Here is a 21,899-nt window from a genome sequence, read left to right on the forward strand (position 1 = left end):
ATGATACTTATTCAGTTTTCTCTTTGACTTATAATGGGGTTACATCTAGATAAACCCATCTACCTGTTTATGTCTATTGCCCTCACCTAATTGTTACAGAAGGCCTCCCTTTACTCTCCAAAGTTTCCTGTCTCAGACAATAAATTATATGATCGTAACTATACTGGACACCATATGAATATAGTAAAGTAGAAAATTTAGCCCTCTCACTTAAAAAAATTAAAACTTATCTAGTGAGACAAATCATATACAGAATCAGAATTCTGTTTTTAACTATACATTATTTGACATTAATGTAGTAATTTCTGTTCTCCTTTGTTTGCAATTGCCTGATATATCTTTACCGATCACTCTATTTTTGTGCATATGATTTTGGTTTAAACACATTGTTTAATGGCATAGAACCATGCCCAAAAAGTTTAGCAGAAATAAAATGCAGTACTAGAAGAAGATGAAGTAAATGGCACAGCTATTAAGCACCAAAGGAGTTTGGAGATGAATGACTTCACCATTATTAATTGGTGATAAAAATGTCATGATTGTGAATCAACATTTAAATTGTATAAAAATCTACTCTTCATATGGAATGTGGAAGCACAGAGTGTCTTCTACAAGGAACCCCAGCATATGTCATTTGCCTGTTTAACACAATTCAATGTCTTCAGATTTCTCTGGGATAATGAACAAAGTCTTTAATATGGCTCATTAGGTCCCTTCTCAATCTAGCTCTACCTACTTCTCCAGACTCATCACCTTAGGACTCTAATTAGCATGCTATTTTGCCTCAAAATGTGTTTGCATTAATTACTAATAAAATAAAATTAATGTATCCTATTATATGTTTAACTTGAATTAAAATTTCTCATAGATATGATGCAGTGAAAGAAGAATGGGATCTATAAAATCACTCTTTGTATGGAAAAGCCTGTCCTAAATTCTAAACAGTGGATTTAAAGTGAACTGTTTGGACTTGACTTCTTTGTTGCAGGAAGACTTGCTTCACTCTGCTACGTGAGCAAATGCCAAACCATGCATAACCTTGAATATGTGAAGGAGAAATTACATTCCATGTGAGTACAGAGGGAGCTTATGAAAACCGTAATGAAGGATTGTTAGAGTCATTCTTTCAATAGCTAAAGAGGCAAAATCTATCATGTTTGAGGAAAGATTTTAATAGTGCCATGAAAGACAGGAAAAGTTATCTTCAGGTAAAGTCAGCTTTTATTTTGGACAATAAATTTAAATTAAAATAGAAAACAACATTAGCAATCAAGTGTTCCTCTCTGCATGTGGGTTTGTTTTACATTGTATTAAGAGTTTTCAGATAGCTTTTGTTTTTTTTTACATTCTTTGTATTCAAGACCAATGGTTATTCCTAAACTATTATTCTTACTGATTAACTAGAACTGCTCTTTCACTATTTCCTTGGCCATTGTGGTAATACTGTTTTCATTTTTCATAGTTTACAAAAATGAATGTCTCTATATTATAAATTGTACTTTTTTTCTCTGTTTTTGCATGTCAGGAGGTAGAATAGTAGTGATTTATAAAATATATTCTAATTTTATCTTATCTATAAAGCTTCTTGAGAAACTTATTTTAAATATAAACTGTATACAATTTTTGCCTTTACAAAATCAATTCATAGTAATCAACAAAGTGCTAATTTTTTTACTTAGTAAGGAAAATTTTTTACTTAGGGAAACGGATAAGATTATTTTTTGATTAAAGAGTATTTGAATTTGTTTAAAATGTCAAGATGTTTATATGTATAATATTCTTGTTTTGGATTTGGTATATTAAATTTGAATAATAATAAAAATTGGAGTTGACTCAATATTTTCTCTAGGGTTAGGAAAATATCAACTTGTTCAAGAGGTTAACAAAAATACCTTAGGGACATTTGCCCTTTCTCTTTTTTATATATACAAATAAAAATTTTACATTTATGTTTTTATGGAAATTACATTTGAAAATACATGTACACTAAAAAATTATTAATGTGACATTAAATCAGGCAAATTCTTAATAAGGATGATCCATTTCCAGTTTAAATAAATACCAAAAGTATATCTATATAGTAGAACATCTCATGAAAAATTCTTAATTAATTGTATTTGGTAAATTTTTTGATTAATTGTGTGAGATACTGCATTTCCCACTCAAAATCAATATTCACATTTAGACTCTATGATCTATTCCAGACATGTTGACCTTTCCATGATATTTACTTCTAAAACTGATGACAAGTGAATTTCAGTGTGTATAAAACTTAGTCTATCATCCTGAGATGGAGGTCCAATGTCATTCTTTAGAATGGTGACTCGCTTGGCCTACTGGAGTCAATCTACTCACAAGTAATATTACATGTTTGAACTACTATTAGGATTCTGATATTTCTGTCTGGATTAAATGAAATATATGTAAAATGAATTTGCTGACTATGAAAGTGTAACTATTTTCAGAAGATCCAAATAGATAATTGACTGAAAACCTCTTAGCAAATATGCACATGTAGCAGTAATGAGAGAATGCCTCACAGACCTTCAACTATGGGGAGCACAATTGGTCAAAGTCCTAGTTGTTGTGCTCTGAAACGTAAACTATGTTTGATGAAGGACATATTTCTTAGGCGCTGCTTACAGATTCAGATATTGAATGATTGAATTATTAGGCCAACTAAATGATCTCTATGGTCTGTTTTAATCCTTACGCTGTGAGTTTGAGAACAGAATTTTTATGAGTAAAGTAACATTAACTCATTTTTTTCAATTGGCAAAAAAACAATTGTGGAAATCTGTTTGAATAAAGATACACAATTGTATGTAGATATCAAGAAACTTCATAATCACTTGAATGGCAATAAATCAAAATTTATTATTAGCATATTTATGTGAGGTAGGGGCTATTACTTGGAGTTAATTCCTTCCAAAATATATAATTGAAGGATGTTGGAGATGATGTTGAGAAAGAGAGGTGGGGGATGCCTCAACAACAAAGAATAAAGAAATGCCATGAACTCTTTAAGAGGTTTGTTTTAAGGAAAGGTAGGAGAGAAAGAAGGAAGAATGATGACTTGAGGCATGCAAACTCGAAGACACTAATATTATTGATATATTGTTGTTTGTCAAAAAGAGACTGAAAGAACCAAATAAAAGAGGAACAATGCATGATAAATATTCGTTACATTTTGAGATTTTTGGTTGTATGTATGCTCCTAAAATACATGGATATTTAATTACAGTTGAAGAAAGGAATATTATACAGTTTTAGAAGTTTTAAGAACTCAGTGTTTTCTAGACAGTGTGGATGTACATCCAATGACAGAAGCAGATGATGCCTGATCTTTCATTTAACCTAATTAAGTGACTAGATGAAAGATTGATTTGCAGAGGTCATGAAATTCACAAAATGAGTCTGTTTCAAGTACTACAACAGCCCTAGGGAGCAAAGAGAATCAAATGTATAGTTATTTTAAAAATTACTATAAATCTGGCCATTATGAAAATAAACATATCTCTATGGGGCAAAATTGCTTTTCCATTATGAGATTCCTTCTATCCTTAAAAATCACTGGATTAGGAAATAACATCAGTTCAAAGAATGTGAAGGAAGACAAAATCAAATCTTTTTCCGATACATATAAAATATCTCAATATTATAAATTATAGACACAAAAATAATGTTAAAAATTTATCTTCTAATAATGACAGACTAAACTATTTTACTGACTATAAGTTGGCATTTGGAAAATCCTTGAATAATTTTACAAAGTTCATTATTTCTTTTTCAAAGCACCATTAGCAGAAAGTTAAGAAGTTTTTAAATATGAAAAAGAAACAGAGGCATGACATGATGCATTAAATACATGAAAGGAGGGTTTGGCTTTTTATTATATTGCTACTTTTACAAAGGTCATATTACCTACTAATTTTCTGTCATTAAAAACTTAGCTGGCAACTCAGTATGTTTTTTCTCTTTAGCAAATACTAAAGTACTTACTATGATGTTTATTATTTGTTGGTTGCCTATTATTTTGTGCTTTTATAATTTTAGAAGATAATTATAGGTCTATTCTTATATTCCAGCTACCAAGCAATTACCAGTGGTTCAACATAGAAATTATTTTAATTCTTAAAACAGAATAATGGATTTTGTGTCTCTGTCTAGATAGAACTGGTACGTTGAAAAATATTATGAGAAATAGTAAATCCCACCTCACAAACCTTTTTGATGGTCTTCACAAAGCTAATTTACAACTCATAACTCTCATTTACATTTTGCCATAATGTTTTCATTTTCTTTTACTTTTGTGATCTATGACGGTTATTAGAAAAAATGGAGAAAGTATTAATTGTATCAAATGGCCAAGCTTCAGCTTCAAGTCCAGAGAAGTATGATTTGGATTATGGAATATTAATATCTGAAAACTGAAATTACTGGAAATAAAGGTTTTTAAGACAACCAATAATGTTCATCTGAGATTTGCTTTGAATTAAAAAAAGAAACATTCGTTCTCTTATTTTAAGAACAATTTCTTTCACCAATACACATTTAAAATATAAATGTTTCTACTCTATATCATTTTATGTACCCAATTATGCATTCTTAATTGAAATAAGTCTTTTTAAAATCACTACAGTGATTAAAATCTATAACTTTTCTAAAAGTACACGTTTAATGTGCTAGCTCTTCATCAACACCATTTTCTGTTTTTACTCAATAATTGAGGTAGAACTAGGATACTGTTGCCAAGCAAGGAACAGCATTCCTCTTTCCTGTTATAGTTAAATGTGAGCATGTGCCTGGATTTTCAAAATGAAATCTTAGGTGAAGTAACATTTGCAATTCCCATGTCACTTGGTTAAGGAAATCTCTAGATGTTGATTTCTGCCATTTCCCCTTTTCCACTGACTGAAATGGAAACAGAATGATTGGAGTTATTTTGAAACAGAATGTTGAAGATGGTAGATTCTGAGCTGGCCCAGGTCCATGAGTAACTACACAGAGGACTGCCTGGAGGAGAATCACTGCCAATCTGAAATACCCACCTTAGATTGTTGCCATATGAGCAAAAATATACTTTTTTTGATTGTTGCTCTTTAAACTGTTGAAATTTTGGGATTTCCTTTTATAGTGGCCTAAACTACTCTAACTACTCTGATTATTCTGAGGTTTAACAGTTTAGTGGCCATTCCAGTAAAAATAAGACAACTGGGTGGGGGAGGGGAGGAGGGAGAGGTGTGGGTCAATAATTGAGTTTAAAATTTTAAGATAAATGAATATTTTATCTTTAAAGTCTCTCTTTAACACCTGGTTATTTGTTGAAAACTAATTTTTCCTAAGGAATTCAAACATCAATAATGGAAATGAAGACATTCCTGAGATATAAAAACCATGTGTACCTTAGCTCACAATGCTACTTATCTTAGATTACTGCTTTGCATTTCAACTCATGACCTTCTCCCCACATCTCACAAAGAACAGAAACCTTGCACTATCATTTTGTGTCTCTCTAATATTTGATTGCAAAAAATAGAAGTTTTTCCACCTGGGGTAATCCCAGCAGAAGGGATCATCCTGATAACCAAGGATTAATAACACTGTTTAACATCTCTGGGAGTATGTGCATCCCAGTGGAGGCAGTAAATAAATCTGAAAACATTAGAGAGGGAAAGAGGCATGTGAAGTTTTCAGAAACCATTCTATGCCTAATTTTTTTTTTCTATAAAGGAAGGCAAGTGTGTTGGCCTTCAAAGCAAACTGAAATGGCAAAGGCATGTTGCCAAAGCTAGCAATTGAAAATATAAAAATAAAATAGCATACAAGAATAAAAGTATTCTACCACGTATACTGTTTTGAAAATCTCAAAACTATGAAACATTGCAACATAAATGAGAAAGATGTTTAATATGATTAATATATGATTAGTTGTTTCAAACCAATAAAATGTTGAACAACTTACGTAAATTGAAACAATAGTAGCTAATACAATAAAGAAACCCCTAAATTTCTTGCTCACATAAGAGCTCATTGAGGGTGTTCCTAGATTGGCGGCTCTCCTCCAAGCTGGGATTCAGGGGCTTAGGTTCCTTTTATCTGTGTTTCTATAATTATCAGCATATTGTTCTTAAAGATCCCCTGGATATTTTCTCCATCCATTAAGGGGAGAAGGTTAAGCCTGGCCAGGAAATGGTGCAGACCACTTAATTCCACATTTTTGGTCAACATTTAGTCACATGGCTCCACCCAGCAAATAAAGCAAGGAAATGTAGTTTTATGCCTGTGAGAAAGAGGAAAGGATTCAGCAAGCCTCCAGACACATTGCTATGCATTTTTCCAAAATCTTCCTAAGGACGGAGACATGAATGAAGAAAATAATAATAAAGATTTTTTATAGCTTATTCCACGTTCAGTTCAAATTTAAACCTATCTAAATTTTTAAATTCAATTATTTGCATTCATACAGAGATACTGTCCTCTGCCCATATTTGGTATAACTGTTTTTATTATTTAACTTTTCTGGGGGTTTGATAAAAAACAAAACCATCCTTTTCAGTATCCAAGAACTACTGAATCCATTATAACTAAGATATTGATTCTTAGCATCTCTGGGAATTATTTGCATCCAGTTCTGCATCCTATCCATAAACAGTAAGATGCAACAAGATTACCAAATTACCTTTATAACTCAGAATTCCAAATGAACTGGGATAATCAAGGGCAATCTGGCAATTGTTAGAAAAGTTCTACAAGGTCAAAATTCTCCCAGCTGTGCCCATGTGACGACTGCTGTTACTTTTAGCACCATATAATTGGCTAGTTTTTGTTCTCTAAGTTAACAACTTTATTAATACAATCTATTTTCAGTTAACAGTTCTAAGATGGTATGAAATAGTAAATTATTCGTTGAACAAAACATTTGCATTTTTAAAAAGTGGCATTAAACAAGGGCACTTAAAAAATTTAAATGAGCACAGCCCTGATTTGACTCATGACTTTGGTCTCAATGCCACAATATTTTAGCTAAAAAAGAAGTCTGGAGTCATATTTCAAGGAGATGAGCCTCAAATGAAATCCCAGATTAAAGAGACACAACTTACTGAGTTTATTTAAAGGAAACATTTTAAGCACTATACCACTTTCTTCTCTTGGAATTTCCAAAGAATAACCAGACTTAGGGGTAAGGGGTTTTGAAGAAAAAAGGAAAAAATTATGTTCGGATGAAAATGTGAATGTTTTTTGGATCTACCTGAAAGAGTAAGTTCACTTTTTGTGAACATATTATCCAGATAAGTTAGTTAGAAACACACCAAATGAATTTATATACATCTTGGTTCTTGAGAACACTGAAATTAACATATTTAGAAAAGTTTTCCCAAAGCAGAAAACTGTAAACAGTAGTCCCTCCTTATCTACAGGGAATACATTCCAAGACCTCCACTGAATGCCTGAAACCTGAGATAATACAAAACCCTATATATACTGTGTTTGTTTCGATCTAATAACTGAGACAGCTTCTGAGTGACTGACAGGGAGGTAGCATATACAACATGGATACGCTTGACAAAGGGATGATTCACATTCCCGGTGGAATGGAATAGGCCAGCACATGATTTCATCATGGTGCTCAGAATGGCAGGCAATTTAAAACTTACGAATTGTTTATTTCTGAAATTTTTCACTTAATGTTTTCTGACCACAGCTGAACGTGGGAAACAGACAGTGGAAAGTGAAACCGTGGCTAAAGGGGGACCTACTCTATCCCCATAGCAAAGAACCGGAGTCCACAGGTTACCATGCCAGTAATAACAGAAGATAACTGATCGTAATGGACAGGATGGAGAGAATAAGCTTTTCAAATAGATTGACCAACATTTCTTATTTGTTTTACTTATCATTTACATCTCAATGATTTACATAATTACTATGGAGGGTTTTCTGGTAATTATATAACATAATTTAATTTTGTGCTAGAGTATTATAAGGACAGTTTTTTATGAAAGGAGAAAACTACTTGGTTCAGTGTATTAAATGTTCCCAGATGAGTCCTTTATGTACCTTATCCCTCAGTACCTTAGCTCTTGCTCTAGCTTAAAACTGTTGGTTCCTAGAAATTAGAAAGCACTAAATCAAAATTCTAGAACATGATAAAGTCCTCTGTTATCTGAAGTCTTCATTTTTTCTTGCGCCTCAAATAATATCATTGTCCAACTTCCAATTTATGTCTGGATAGACTAAACTACTAAAATATTCTGAAATTCAATATAGACTCCTACATCCCATATTTATGCTGATTCTTTGGTGTGGAACATCTGTCCACATCTTTGTAAATTGGCCAAACTCTACTTTTCCTTCAAGATACAGCTTAAAATTATGCTGATTATGTTCAGAAATAGTTAAGTGTCTCTCTAACAAAGTTCCCCCATACTGTGATCTTTTCTGTATTATTGTGTTTTCACAGTGTGTTGTATTTTTCATTAGCTCTTTGTTTCCACCCCAGGGCTGTGAGCCTCTGGTAGTGAAGAATTTCTTGAAGACATAGTGAAAATAAAGTTGCTATATTTCGTGATTTCTTCATGATTAGATATGAGTAATGACAAGGTTTCTAATGCACGTGTGTGTGTGTGTATATCTATATGTATATATGTATATATAATGTATAAGCCCTAATCCTCATGGGTTGGTACTGGGAGACGGGTTTTTGGGAAATACTTAGATTAAGATGAGGCCATGAGGGTGGAGCTCTCATCATGGGATTAGTACCCTCATAAAAAGAAGTGCAGGAGAGCTTGTTTTCTCTCTCTGCCATGTGAGGACACAGTGAGAAGGCAGCTGCCTGTAAGACAGGAGGAAAGCCTGAATCTGACCATGCTGGCATCCTGATCTTGGACTTGGATTGCTTGCCATCACACAGTGAGCAAATAAATTTCTGTTGTTTAAGCCATTCAGTTTATGGTATTTTGCTATGGTAGCCTGAGCTGACCAAGACAGCATGTATTTATACTGACTATAAACTATAATATATGACATAGTACTGGTGAGTATACACACATACACACACACAAATTAAATGGATGAAAAAATATCATTGCAGATTACATGTCAAAATTGGAAATTGGATGACATCTTCTAGCTGGCAATAATGAGAAACTGAAAGTCTACTTCTCACCATTAAGGTCATTAATCAGTTTGAATTTAAACCCAAATATATAATATATTGTTTTAAAGTTTGCATTAATTATTTTTAAAGTATCTATTACTCATCAAAGCATTACTAAAACATATATTTTTATCCTAAATTGTTACATTAACTGTATTAAACTTTAAAACAAATTTATGTTAATTTAGAAAAGCTTAAACTAGAATTAGATTTCCACTTCATTAATAAATTCATAGTATATCAATTTTGAGAGACTCCCTCCAGAAAACACTAAACAGTTTATGTATATCAAAAGCAGACAGAAATCAATACCTATATTCCTCCTGTGTGAAACGTGGGATTTCTCCAGGATGTAAAACAAGAATTTTCACTGTGGCACTGCTGGACATCACAGGCTCACCATCATCAAAGGCAACTACCACCAACTTAAAAAGAAATAAAAATTCAGGGTAAAGATTATAAACAGGAAGAATATAAAAGAATTGTTTTTATATGTACATTTTTTAATCTCCCTGGTCCAGAAGGGGTAGCAATGATTATTTCCTTACTGCCTAGGACATTGTGCTAAGATCTGCTACATTCTTATTTAATCTTTACAACAATCCAGCCAGGTAAATGCTGTTATTTTCATTTGCCAGAGAAGAAAACTCAAAGAAGTTACTAACTCTATAATAATAATAAAAAACAACTGACAGTAAAACAGATACATGATACTACATCTCTGCAGTTATAAACTCTTTTCTCTTCCACAATTCCACTGGTGTCCACAGCAAACACATAATTTTATAAAAAGTGTTAAATTCAGTCACATCAACAGAAAAAAGCTAATTATATTACTCATAAAAATAAATTAATTTTTCTAGTAAACTAACTGTCTTCAAGATTATACAGTAGAAATATTTCATTATGGAGGTTAAAATTGGGAATCTTTATAGTTTAACACGCTTCACTATACAATTTCTTAAAAACGACTATATGAAACCAAGTTCATATGGTATAGCAAAAATTGTTCGAATAATGCAAACTAAGGAAAAACTTCAGTGTTGGGATGAGATATCTGTATATTATTATGATAATAGCTTTTATAATTGATAATTATTTTTAATAACTTGTAGTACATCAAGAATAATTATAATGTTTATTTTAAGCCACGTTAAATATTTTTAAAACTATGTTTTCTCTGGAATACATATTCTTTTGAAAGCTACAGGTTACTAATCTAAATTAATTCAACCAAGATTGTAGAAGACTATAACTAAGGATCATTTTGAGAGTCACAATCCTCTCTGGGTTAATACTAGTACACAAACAGAACAGTTATTCCCAACATTGGTAAATCATGTGAGACATTGATATTCACATGGCTAACCGATAAAGGTATTTCCCTAGTACAGAATCAAAGGCTGTATTCATAGTGACAAAAATTATTCTAAGTAACTATCAAAGATGCAAATGCCTAAATATTTAATAAAATTGATTACTTAGTTTAATATATTTCAAATATTTTCTTAATATGTAGAAACAGGCATTATTTTGTCAACTATATTTTTAAAATACATTAAAAAACAAAAGAGGTATATGTTCTCTGCCACTGGTAATCAAAGAAAAGTAAAATTTAACAAAAATCCAATAGCTATAGATATTTCCCTAGAGATATGCAAAGATATGCATCTGCGGTTGGGTGCTATTAGGAAAATGGGTACTCTTCTGAAAGATCAAGAACGTGTACTAAGGAGTAATTTTTTTCAAATATTCTAGAAGTATAATGTATCAAAAATATATAATATAAACTTGATCTGGCAATTCTGCTTGTTGATACTTCCTTAAAAAATATCAGCAAGTGACAAATGATATCTGCACCAGCAGTTTCAGGATAGCAGAGTGTATTGTAACAGAAAATTGGAAATAGCCTAATTATCCAACAAGTTATTAGATTACAAAGAAAACCATAATGGTATACTCATACAATAGAACATCATGAAATCACTAAAATAATAGCATTATTTATTGGCATGGGTAATATGTTACTGAGTTAAAAAAGCAGTATGAATACTAAGATTATGTTATTTCAAAGGATATACTTATATGCTTATATTTGTGTGGAATGTCATCATAAGGATAGAGATCAAAATATTAAATTCTAGTTATCTTCAAGATGCAAAATATCAAGTAATTTTCTTTTTACTTAACTATATTTTCTAAGTTTCTATGAGGAAACAGTGTTTGGTAATTTTAGAAGATTAACAAGGAGAAAAATGGAAAGAAAAAAAAGTGTTATTATCTGTGAAACCAAACTCTCAATCAAAAGTTAAATGTCAAATAGATAACATAAGAAAAATAACACACTGACCTTAAAAATTGTTGTAGGTTCTTCATTAAGATTGACTCGAGTTACTACTCTTCCAGAATCTTCTTCAACATCAAAAATACTGGCAGGGTAAGGAAACACGACATCATCCACTCTATACCTCACACGACTTCCAGGTAATCCCTAAAATAAAGTTATGTATTATTAATTTACTGTCACAAAAGGAAAACAAAGGATAGTGATAATATTAAACTTATTTTTTTTTTATTATGAAGAGACAGGGTCTCTCTGTTCCCCAGGCAAAGGTGGTGCAGTGGTGTGATCAAGGCTCAATGGAACCTCTGATTCCTGGGCTCCACAGATCCTCCCACCTCAGCCTCCCAAGTAGCTGAGAATATAGGCGTGTACCACCAGGCCAGGCTAATTTTTTGTATATTTATGTAGAGACCTGGTTTTACTATGTTGCTCAGGCTGGTCTTGAACTCCTGTCCTCAAACGATCTTCCCACCTTGGCCTCTTGAAGTGCTGGCATTACAGGCATAAGCCACCACAGCTAGCCCTAAACTGATTTTTTTTAAATGCATGGCCTTCTATTATAGAAGTAAAAAATCCTATTTCCTTATCTTATATTTCCAGGGTTGAAATGTTGCTGAATCTTTATTTCTAAAGATAGCTTAGTCTGAATCAATAAAGTTATTTTAAAATGATTCATGTGAGAGAAAAAATTAATGGTTGCCTTGAGAATCTTCTCACTTTCCTTTAATTATGTGAAGCACATCTGCCTCCCAAAACACCCAGTGTCTCCTTAACATTTTATCTTCTGAAACAATAAGTTTCTTTTTAGTATACTTATTTGAATTCTTTGATACTCAGAGAATGATAAAGAGTGGAGGGTTGTAGTAAAGTGGAGGAATGGGCATGGAAGAGAAGGGAACAAAACTTAGTTGCCATCTACTCTGTGCTGATTACCAAGTGTTAACATAAATCACTAAAATTAATACTCACAACAATCCTTTAAGATAACTTTAATAATGAGGCTGACAGTAATAATAGTAAAATAATGATAGCTAACATTTGTTGAGTGCTATGTGCAAGAACCATACTAATGAGAATGTGTCTGTACTTTATCATCCATTTTATAGTTAATGAACTTGAGGCTTAGACTGAGTTAAAGGATGCTGAATTGTTCCAGGGATAGCCCAAGATAAGTTGGAACAACAAACAAAAGATCTCATTTTTTAAAAAAGAAATTAAAATTTGATAATTTTTTAAAAAGAATCAAAGTGATTTAGTCAAAATTTTGTCAGATATCATCATTTATATTAGAGCTTAGATTGGTTTTATTTGTAACTATAGAGGGTGATACCGGGATGAGAGAGCACTATAATCTTTTCAGTGCTAAGAGCTTATAAATTTCTTAAATCCTAGAAGTCAAGTAAACAACTCAAGCAGAGAACTAGTATGTAGCAGAATTTTATTTCAAACCCAGAAACTACATTACAGCATTACATTCTTTAGAGGGGGGAAAAATCCTTCTATTTGGCATTATTCTGATGCAAAAGAAGTAAGGACGTTACCTCCACAGGCTATTGATTTAGTTGAACTTAATGATACTTTGGCGTAAGGATAGTTCTGACAACATTGTTTTTTGTACTGTCATCTTCATGACTGCCCTTGAAAATAATTTGTTACTCATGTTGGTTCCTGAATCCCAGTTGGGTTATAGGATAAATGTACAGCCTTCTGGATTTGTATAATTCCCTGATTATTATCTATAAGTCCAGTCCTTTTATATACTACACATCACGTTAATCACCATCTCCTTGAACACATTCTTTTTTTTTCTTTTTAAAAAAATAGCTTTATTGGCTTAAAACTGGCATAAACAAACTGCACATAGTTAAAGTATTCAATTTGATAAATTTTGACATCCATAAACACCCATGACACAATTCACTATAAGCAAGATAATGAACATAACCATTACACTCAGAAATCTCCTCACATCCCTTGGACACCTCTTTCTCATACCCACCTCATACCATCCCCCTCCCTCAATCCCAAGCCATGCTTTGCTTTCTTTCATTATAGATTAGTTGGCATTTTATAGAGTTTCATGCTAATGGAATACTACAGTATGTAATTCTTGTTGTCTGGCTTCTTTCACTAGGCATAATTATTCTGAGACTCATTCCAATTGTTGTATGTATCAATAGTTCATTCCTCTTTAATTGCTGGGTAGTATTCCATTGTATAGCTATACCAACGTTTGTTTTTCTGTTGATGGACATTTGGGTTATTTTCACTTTTTAGCTGTTGCAAACAAAAAGCTACTAAGAACATGTGTGTACATATGTTTTCTTGTGTGGCCATATGCGTTCATTTCTCTTTGGTAAATACCTAGGTGTGGCGGTATATATGTAACTTTTTAAGTAGCTGCGAAACTCTTTCCCAAAGTGGCTGTTGTATTTTACATTCACATGAGCAGCACACAAGAGTTCTACTTCCTTTACATCCTTGCCAACTCATCATATAAAATTAACACAAAACGAATCATACACCTAAAGGTAAAACCTGAAAGTCTGAAACATCTAGAATAAAACAAAGGAGAAAAATTTTGTGACCTTGAGTTAGGCAAAGATTTCTTACATACTACACTGAATTTATAATCTGTAAAAGAACAAATTGGTAAATTGGACTTCATCAAAATTGTTTAAAACTCTGTATCTTCAAAAGATAGAATGAAAAGACAAGTCTCAGACTGAAAGAAAATCTTTGCAAAATATCTATGAGGGACTTGAATCTAGAATGAATATGTAAAGACCTTTTAAGATTCAATTATAAGGAAAAAATAACTCAAGTTTTTAAGGGAACAAAATATTTGAACAGACACTTCATAGATATATGGATGTCCAATAATCACAAGAAAATTTGATTAACATAAGTAGTCATTAAGGAAATACAAATAAACATCACAGTAAGGTACCACTACTCATCTATTAGAATGGCTAAAATTAAGAACACATTCTTTATTTAACTTTACTTAATCTGCTTTTTCTTCTTCCTTTCTAGCTGCTCTGTCTCAGATACTCTGCTGGCTCCCACTCTTCTTGGCTATGAAATGTTGGAGTTTTCCCAGGCTCTGCCACAAAAACGTCTATTTTCTCTACCTCTACTCTAGGCCCCAAGGATCTCTTCCAGTTTTTAAATATCTTTCAAGACTTTAAATTTCTTCTTTTTGTTCATAACCCAGATTTTAATTTCTGGATGAACTCTCAACCTTTAAAGTTCAAACTAGTATATACAACTGTCAACTATACATTCTATATTCAACTCAACATATCCAAAACCAGAATAATGATTTTTTTTCTCCTAAATTTGTACCTCCTCCACCTTTTACCAAAGTTGTCTGTTTCAAAGCTTAGGTGCGATCATTGATCTCTTCTCTTAGAATACATAACCAAATCATTACTATGTTCTGCCAATACCTCAATGAACATATGCCCTAATGTCTTCTCATTTTCTCTAGCTACCTAGAGTGGACCCTTAATTGGCTCTCTGCTTCCATTCTATTAAACTTATCTTTTAAAAATACAAACCATCTCATAAATCTTGCTTAAAACACTCCAATGATTTTGCATCACACAAAAAATTAAATCCAAATTTCTTACTATAGGCTATCAGATCCTAAAAACATGTGGTTTCTGCCTACCTAACTTCATCTTCTTGCTCATTTCACTTTCACACGCTGTCCTTGTCCTTGCTTCATTACCTTTGCCTTATGTCTGCTACACTCATCTCTCCTATTTCCAGCTAGTAAATTTACCCTTCTCTTCCCTGGGCACTCTATAACATGTCCCTCTAAATTATTTTTCTTTTGTAACCCCACCTGAAATCATAACATACATTTTATGTGTCTACTTGTTTACTCATAGTCTCCCACATAAAAATACAAGCTTCAGTAGGGTAGGGACTCTAGCTGAACAATTACCTAGGGTTGGGTGGTTGGTTCAGCCAATAAGGAAGTATAGAAAGAGGTATATTTATTAGAAAAACCTTTCTCTATCTGGGCAGAATCAAACTTATTATGATCATGTACAATAGCATCTTTCCTTGCATTTTAATAATAATGATCATGACAAGAGTTGTTAGCTATCAATTTGAGTGTTTTATTTCAGACTGTGAGAATTACATACATTCTCATATTTATACTTACAAGAAATTCAGGACTTGGTATAAATAGTACCTACATTTTATAAATGATGAAATCAAAACTTTAAGAATTGATTTATTTCCTGAAATTTCTGCAACTAGAAAATGGCAAAGTTACTATTTGAACAGACTTGCCTCATGCTAAAACACAGGTTCTTAAACATTAAACCGACTTAATATTTGTCAATGATATCTTAATGACAACAGTCCTTTAAAAGAAGAGCAACATGGTAATACAATTGAGAACAATTACTTGGGAAAGATGCTTAGGAATTTGATGTCCTAGTAAAGCTTGGCTTAGTACATTGTCTAGGGGTTATGTAGCACATATTCCAAGGCACCTTTAGAAAAAGAGAGAAATGATGAAAGAGCAAAATCACAGCACCAACTGTTTCAAGAATAAATTTTCAGAGCTTCGCTAGCGTCAGTACCCATTCTGTCTGTATTACAGTAACTAAAATTATTTATGACAATCACAAATTGGCCCTCAAAAAACTTAAAATATGTTAATTATATTTAGCATGCTCTCTTAATAAAGCCAAGGTATTTGTGGTATGTTTAGAATTATGCCTTTAATTGATAAAATAAAAGGAGACAATGTTCTGTTATTATAGAGTATATCTCTTAGATGCCTAAAATATTTTTCTATCCAGAACATTCTGGAACTTTCTTAGAGGATTTTTCACAGATAAGATTGTATATATGTGAATAGGAATACATATGTTAGATATTAGCTATATCAATAAACTTTTATTCTATGATTTTAGTTATTCTGAAGACTACTACCACATCATGAAAGTGTGGCCCTTGTAGGACTTGGTTAGCTTATAAGAGATATTTTAATTGCTTTTTGGATCAATCTTCTAATCAAAGCATCACATTTTATTTTATATCACATTACAATAACCAAATTAAATACCTACAATGATTTAGATTTTTCTTTGAGCATGTGCCAAAGTTTTTCTCTTTCTTTCTCTGCCTCCCTCCACCCTTTCCTCCCTCTATTCGTTCCTTCTCTTTTTTCTTCTCCTTCCCTTCCTTCCTTTTCTTCATTCAAAAGACTTTTTAAAATACTTTACCTATAATAGGTAAAGGGAATTGACTTGGGAAAGAGCTTTAATCAACATCCCTAACACCCATACTGGGCACCCACCACCACTGCTTGGATGGAGGCAGGGGGGCAGGGAGGGGAGGAAGCAAGCTACACTGCATAAGCTAGTAGCATGATACAATGTCCTTAAGATGTCCACTGTCCTTGAGCTTGTGTAGGCAGAGGAGTGCTCCATAAGTTCAGAAACCAGCAGTGTGCTGAGACGGCAAGGAAAGGCAAAACACCCACACCTATGGAATACCAAGTCTCTTCCATATTTGATCTCCGTCAGCCTCTTGCTTCTTTCTGTTTCTGTGCCCAAGCTTCTTCCTGTGAGCTCTCCAGTAGTTTCAGCACTCTTCTCTTAACAATTCACTCAAGCTATGATTATTCACCTGTAACTTTCGTTCTTCTTTCTGAGGAAGATTGGCATTTAATGTGTCTACTCAGCTACCTTCTATATTTCTGCACTGGTACATCTCGTTATGGCTTAGAGGACCTCTAAGAATTTACTTACCTCAAAATGTGGCTAAACTGTTGGCATTTTTTCAATTTACAACCCACCAATATCTGTTCATAGATACTAATTCATAGCTACTCATATTCAACTCTCAAGATGAAAGGCATTGATAAGAAAGACAAAGATGTTTCTGTACTCATGGGCCTCACAATTTGTCAGGTTGGGGAGACAAAACAGATAGAAAAACACAATCATCTACCAACATTTCTGATTAAGCTATGAAGGAGAAGCATGGAAGCATGTGGTGCTATTAAATGAAGGTATAGGCAAGGATTTACAGGCAAGTAAACTTTATATCTCATTATGCAGACACTCACATATCACAAAATATAAAAAATGTATTTTGATTTATAGAGATTGTGTTATATGTAGAGCTTGGTCCAGTATATCATTCAAGTATTAAAATGGCAAACTGAAAGTAACTTTGTCAAGATTTTGGACATATTATCTTAAACTGAATGAGATAAAAATAAGTATGTATCAGTATGAAGTGACAAATTAAAAGCTGTCTATTTAAAGAAAAACTCATTAAGTTTTGGTGAAAATTTTATTAAAATATGTACATGTATTTATTTTTTATTTGTGGGATTGTGAAGACCCTATTAGCATGATATTTTCATGAAAACTTTGTTCTTAAATGTTACAATGCCATGAGTGACAGCAGAATTATTTCATGAGTGCAGGCATTAATATCTGAATGTTTACAATTGATGGGGCACAAGCATTCTACCAAATTATAGGCAAAGTTAAGCATTTTTGCCATCACCCTAGAAGTGAGGAGGAGGAGGAGAAAAAGTTATCTAACATCTATGTGTTTCACACCAGCTAAGTGTTTTCATTCTCTATTAAGCCCAAACAATAATTCAGTGAAATGGGATTTATTACTCCTATATGGAAATGAGGTTTAAAGAAGTTAAGCAACTGCTGTAGTATAATTTTTCCTAATTAACTACAAATGCCAACACTAGTGACATTAGTCAGTAATTTTGAGATATTCTGGATATGTTCACCAACCCTAGTGGCGCTCAGGAAGAATATGATTTATGATATCAATTGATAAATGAATCAATTAATTTGTTCCTATATTAGGCATATTTCTAAATGATTTGAGGTAGTATGTAACACTTAAATATTATATGGTTTCCAAAATGTGAAAGGAATGATCAACTTTGTGATCCTCTTTTATCTGCTAAATCTGACAATTATAAAATTCAATAAAAATTTGTATGAACAATACTACTGCAATAGTCTTTTATTTAGTATACATATAGTGATATAGTGACACTATGAAGTAGGCAATTTGTCTAGGCTACTGGGGCCATGACAGTCAAATCTTGTCATGACGGTGTGTACATTAGATTTTTTAAATCAAAGTGATATAATTCTATACAATAATAAGGTGAGAATGATTAATGTAGAAGAATAAATGTAAACTTATATCAAAAAAATGGAATTTTAAGATTTCAATTATTTTCTTTATTACTCAGTATGTTTTCTACATCTGATAGCCATTATTATAGTGAGTATTAAACAAAATATGTCTTGACTTAATGATGGTGAGAATATAATTAATTACTACAGAAGGTAATTGCACACCTGTATGAAGGATGTTTCAAACTTGCAAACATAGGGAATTTCGATGAGACTATAATGGACCAATATAATTAGGTACTTAATATCAGGGGATATCTTGATTTAGTCATTTTTCTTAAATACATAATTATCAAGAAATTACTTATTCAGACTCACATAATTTTCTTCATAATAATGGCAATCACACTGTATCAGGGAATACTAAACCTATTATTATCATTAAACACAAACATTAGGTAATGTGTTTTCAAGTACACAAAGATTTTTCTCCCTGACAGGTTCTAAAATTCTTTCTGCCAAGGTCTTTGAAGCAACTACTCTGATTTATTTTGCAACAGTGTAATTCACAAACTCTCCCAAGTATGATTGAACATTGTGAATCATGGTAAAGCGGTATTATTACTTTTTGCAGTCACATGACTTAGTCATTTTTTTAGGGAATCTAACTGGATGTTAAGGTATCCTTAAAAGAGAAGAGGAGAAACAGCAGGTCAAACTCTCCAGGTAACCACTGAGAAGATCATGCACTTTTCTTTCTTCCTTTCCTCTCCCTCACTTTTTAACACCTTGACAACACAGTGCATCAACACTCTTATAGGCAAGCTCCGTATGCTGCTTGTCACTTAATATAATGTGTGTGTTTAGTTCAGTCTCTATAGATATGATATTAATACAACCAAAAGAGCCACTAAAAAATGACTAAGTCATGTGACTGCAAAAAACAATAATACCACTTTACAGTGATTCATGATGTTCAATCATAATTGGGAGAGTTTGTGAATTCAGTTACAAAATAACTTAGAGATCCTAAGAAATACTTGCTTTAAGACTATTTACCACTTAGTCTCTTGCAAAATGTTTTCAAACATAAATATAACTCATCCCCTAAAGACATCAAATAAATAGCACATTCTTTGTAAAATTTCTTCATTTAGGAACAGTTTTTAAGTTTATAAAGAAAACATTTGGCACACATTTGGATGTCCCTCCCAGCAAACCAACTCACAGAACCAAAGGAACTTAAAAATAGGAATGAACCTGTACCAGAGACAGTAATTAATGATCCTGTGTCCTCTGCCTTAAAACTCTTGCATTTTTCTTAGGATAGAACATTTCTTAACATTGTCTTCATGACTTACCAGACTCCACATGATCTGACTCAGGTTTCCCTTCCCAGCCTTCTCAAAAATGGCCTTCCTTTGGTTTCAATCTTACTGTTCTCGCTCCTACTTTAGGGCCCAATTCTTCTGTCAAGCCACTTGACCTTGGAATAACCTTCAGACCTCAGCTCAGAATCACCTCCCCCAGAATCTTCCTTGACTCTGGAGATAAAATCAGTCTGCCTCTTATCCAGTTTCACGGTACCCTTAACATTTCTTTCTTAGAGCATTTTCCAGCCTGTCATTTCTATTTACTTGATTGATTTTTGATTAATTTTTATCTCTTTAAGGTTGAAATTCTGAAGCCTGGAATCATGACAGCTTTAATCTTCACTGCTTAACCCAACATCTCTTATATAATAGATGCTTTTTAAATAATATTGGATGCCCACATATATAGTAAATATTGAGAGATTTTTATTTTGTTTGGACCTCAAGGGCATATGTTTGAATTTAATACAATCTATAGTTTATGAAACATCATCTATGGATCTGCAAGGCGTATTTATTTATTTATTGCTTTATCTCCTTTTGTTTTCCTACTTCTCTCCTACCTTCCTTTTACACCAAAAGCAACCATTTGAATGCATTTCAAAAATGTCTTTTAACTAGACTATTATGGTATATTATGTTATGGTTTAGCAAATATCTGCTCCCCCTACCCCCACTTCCTGCCCTACTGATTTTGGGCTAGGCCATGTGATTTGCTTTGGTCAATGGGATGTGAAGAACCATCACACAGAACCAGTCTTTCCGTGTGATCATGTGGTTAGGTAAGTTCTCATGGGAAGAGCAGGCCTGGTTAGCCATGGGTCCCTGAAGAAAGACATGTAGAATAGAAAGGAGCCCAGCCAAGACCATCCAACCCCTAACTACAGATTCACAAAAAAAAAAAAAAAAAAATCAATCTTTGTTTATTATAAACCAGTGGGATTTTGGTGTTGTTTACTAAAGCAATATTTTTTGTAGGTAAACCTGATTAATGCTATTGTGGGCATTTTTTAAAATAACTTTATGTAATGGTATTGCTTTCGTTCTCTTATTGTTTTCATGGAGTACTAGGTTCTTACATTCCACTCTGGTTGCTATAATTCATCAAATCCTGCTATGCTAGAAGTACACAGGATACTTCACACTTAATGATCACAGCTGTACAGGAATCTCTGTGATGTGTTGTTCAACAGTCCTCAATATAACAGATAACGTTATATTGACACTGAAAATTTTCTTTAATGCTTTTGGATTCTTTGCCTCTGTGGTAATGATGGCTCGGGGCTGGGGAGAGAATGGGGTGACAGGCTCTGTATTATCATGGTAGATGGAAGAGCCAGGTATAGAGCCAAGCTGCAGCATTTAGCTACAGCTCAAAGACAACCCTGAATACAGAACACTCAAGTCTGGTCCTTACATTTCAAACACACCCTGAGAAGAGAGCAAGCAGGGGACACAAATTGTCATACTGATGGTTCAGAGGCCCAGCACCTTCTTCACTGCCCCAATACCTTGTACCCCCTGCCCCTACAACCTGTGTTCAGGTTATTGGACCTCTGACCTTTATAGGCTTTTCAAGAATGCAAAAATAAAAAAAAAAAGGAAAAAAGAAGGAAACAGTTTACAAACTATAAATATGGAAGACAGATCTCATAGATTCAAAGCATGAAAAAGACCAGAGTAAACATAAATACAATGATAGTTGTTATTGAGTATTTACTGTTTGGTAGGCACCAACTACTCCACATAAATGGTGTAATTTAAACCTCACAGCAATCCTACAAAGTAAGTACTATCTTTTGTAGTGTGATAAGAACACTTAAGATTAAAATTACTCTCTAAACAAAATTTTAAGTGAACAA

At 32.9% G+C, this 21,899-nt stretch overlaps 1 protein-coding gene across 17 annotated transcripts in view; it reads right to left on the reverse strand.

Moving 5' to 3' along the window:
- Positions 1 to 21,899, reverse strand: part of PCDH15 (protocadherin related 15) — a 634,897-nt gene that overhangs the window by 119,945 nt on the left and 493,053 nt on the right. For all 17 annotated transcript variants that reach the window (XM_045568054.1, XM_045568051.1, XM_045568050.1 and 14 more), the window contains 2 exons: positions 11,514 to 11,654; positions 9,476 to 9,588 (listed from right to left, as the gene is read on the reverse strand). In XM_045568054.1, the coding sequence (XP_045424010.1) occupies positions 9,476 to 9,588; positions 11,514 to 11,654 (254 nt within the window). The remainder of the gene's footprint in view (positions 1 to 9,475; positions 9,589 to 11,513; positions 11,655 to 21,899) is intronic.

The sequence above is a fragment of the Lemur catta genome, chromosome 14, assembly GCF_020740605.2.
Source record: "Lemur catta isolate mLemCat1 chromosome 14, mLemCat1.pri, whole genome shotgun sequence".
Classification (NCBI taxonomy): domain Eukaryota; kingdom Metazoa; phylum Chordata; class Mammalia; order Primates; family Lemuridae; genus Lemur; species Lemur catta.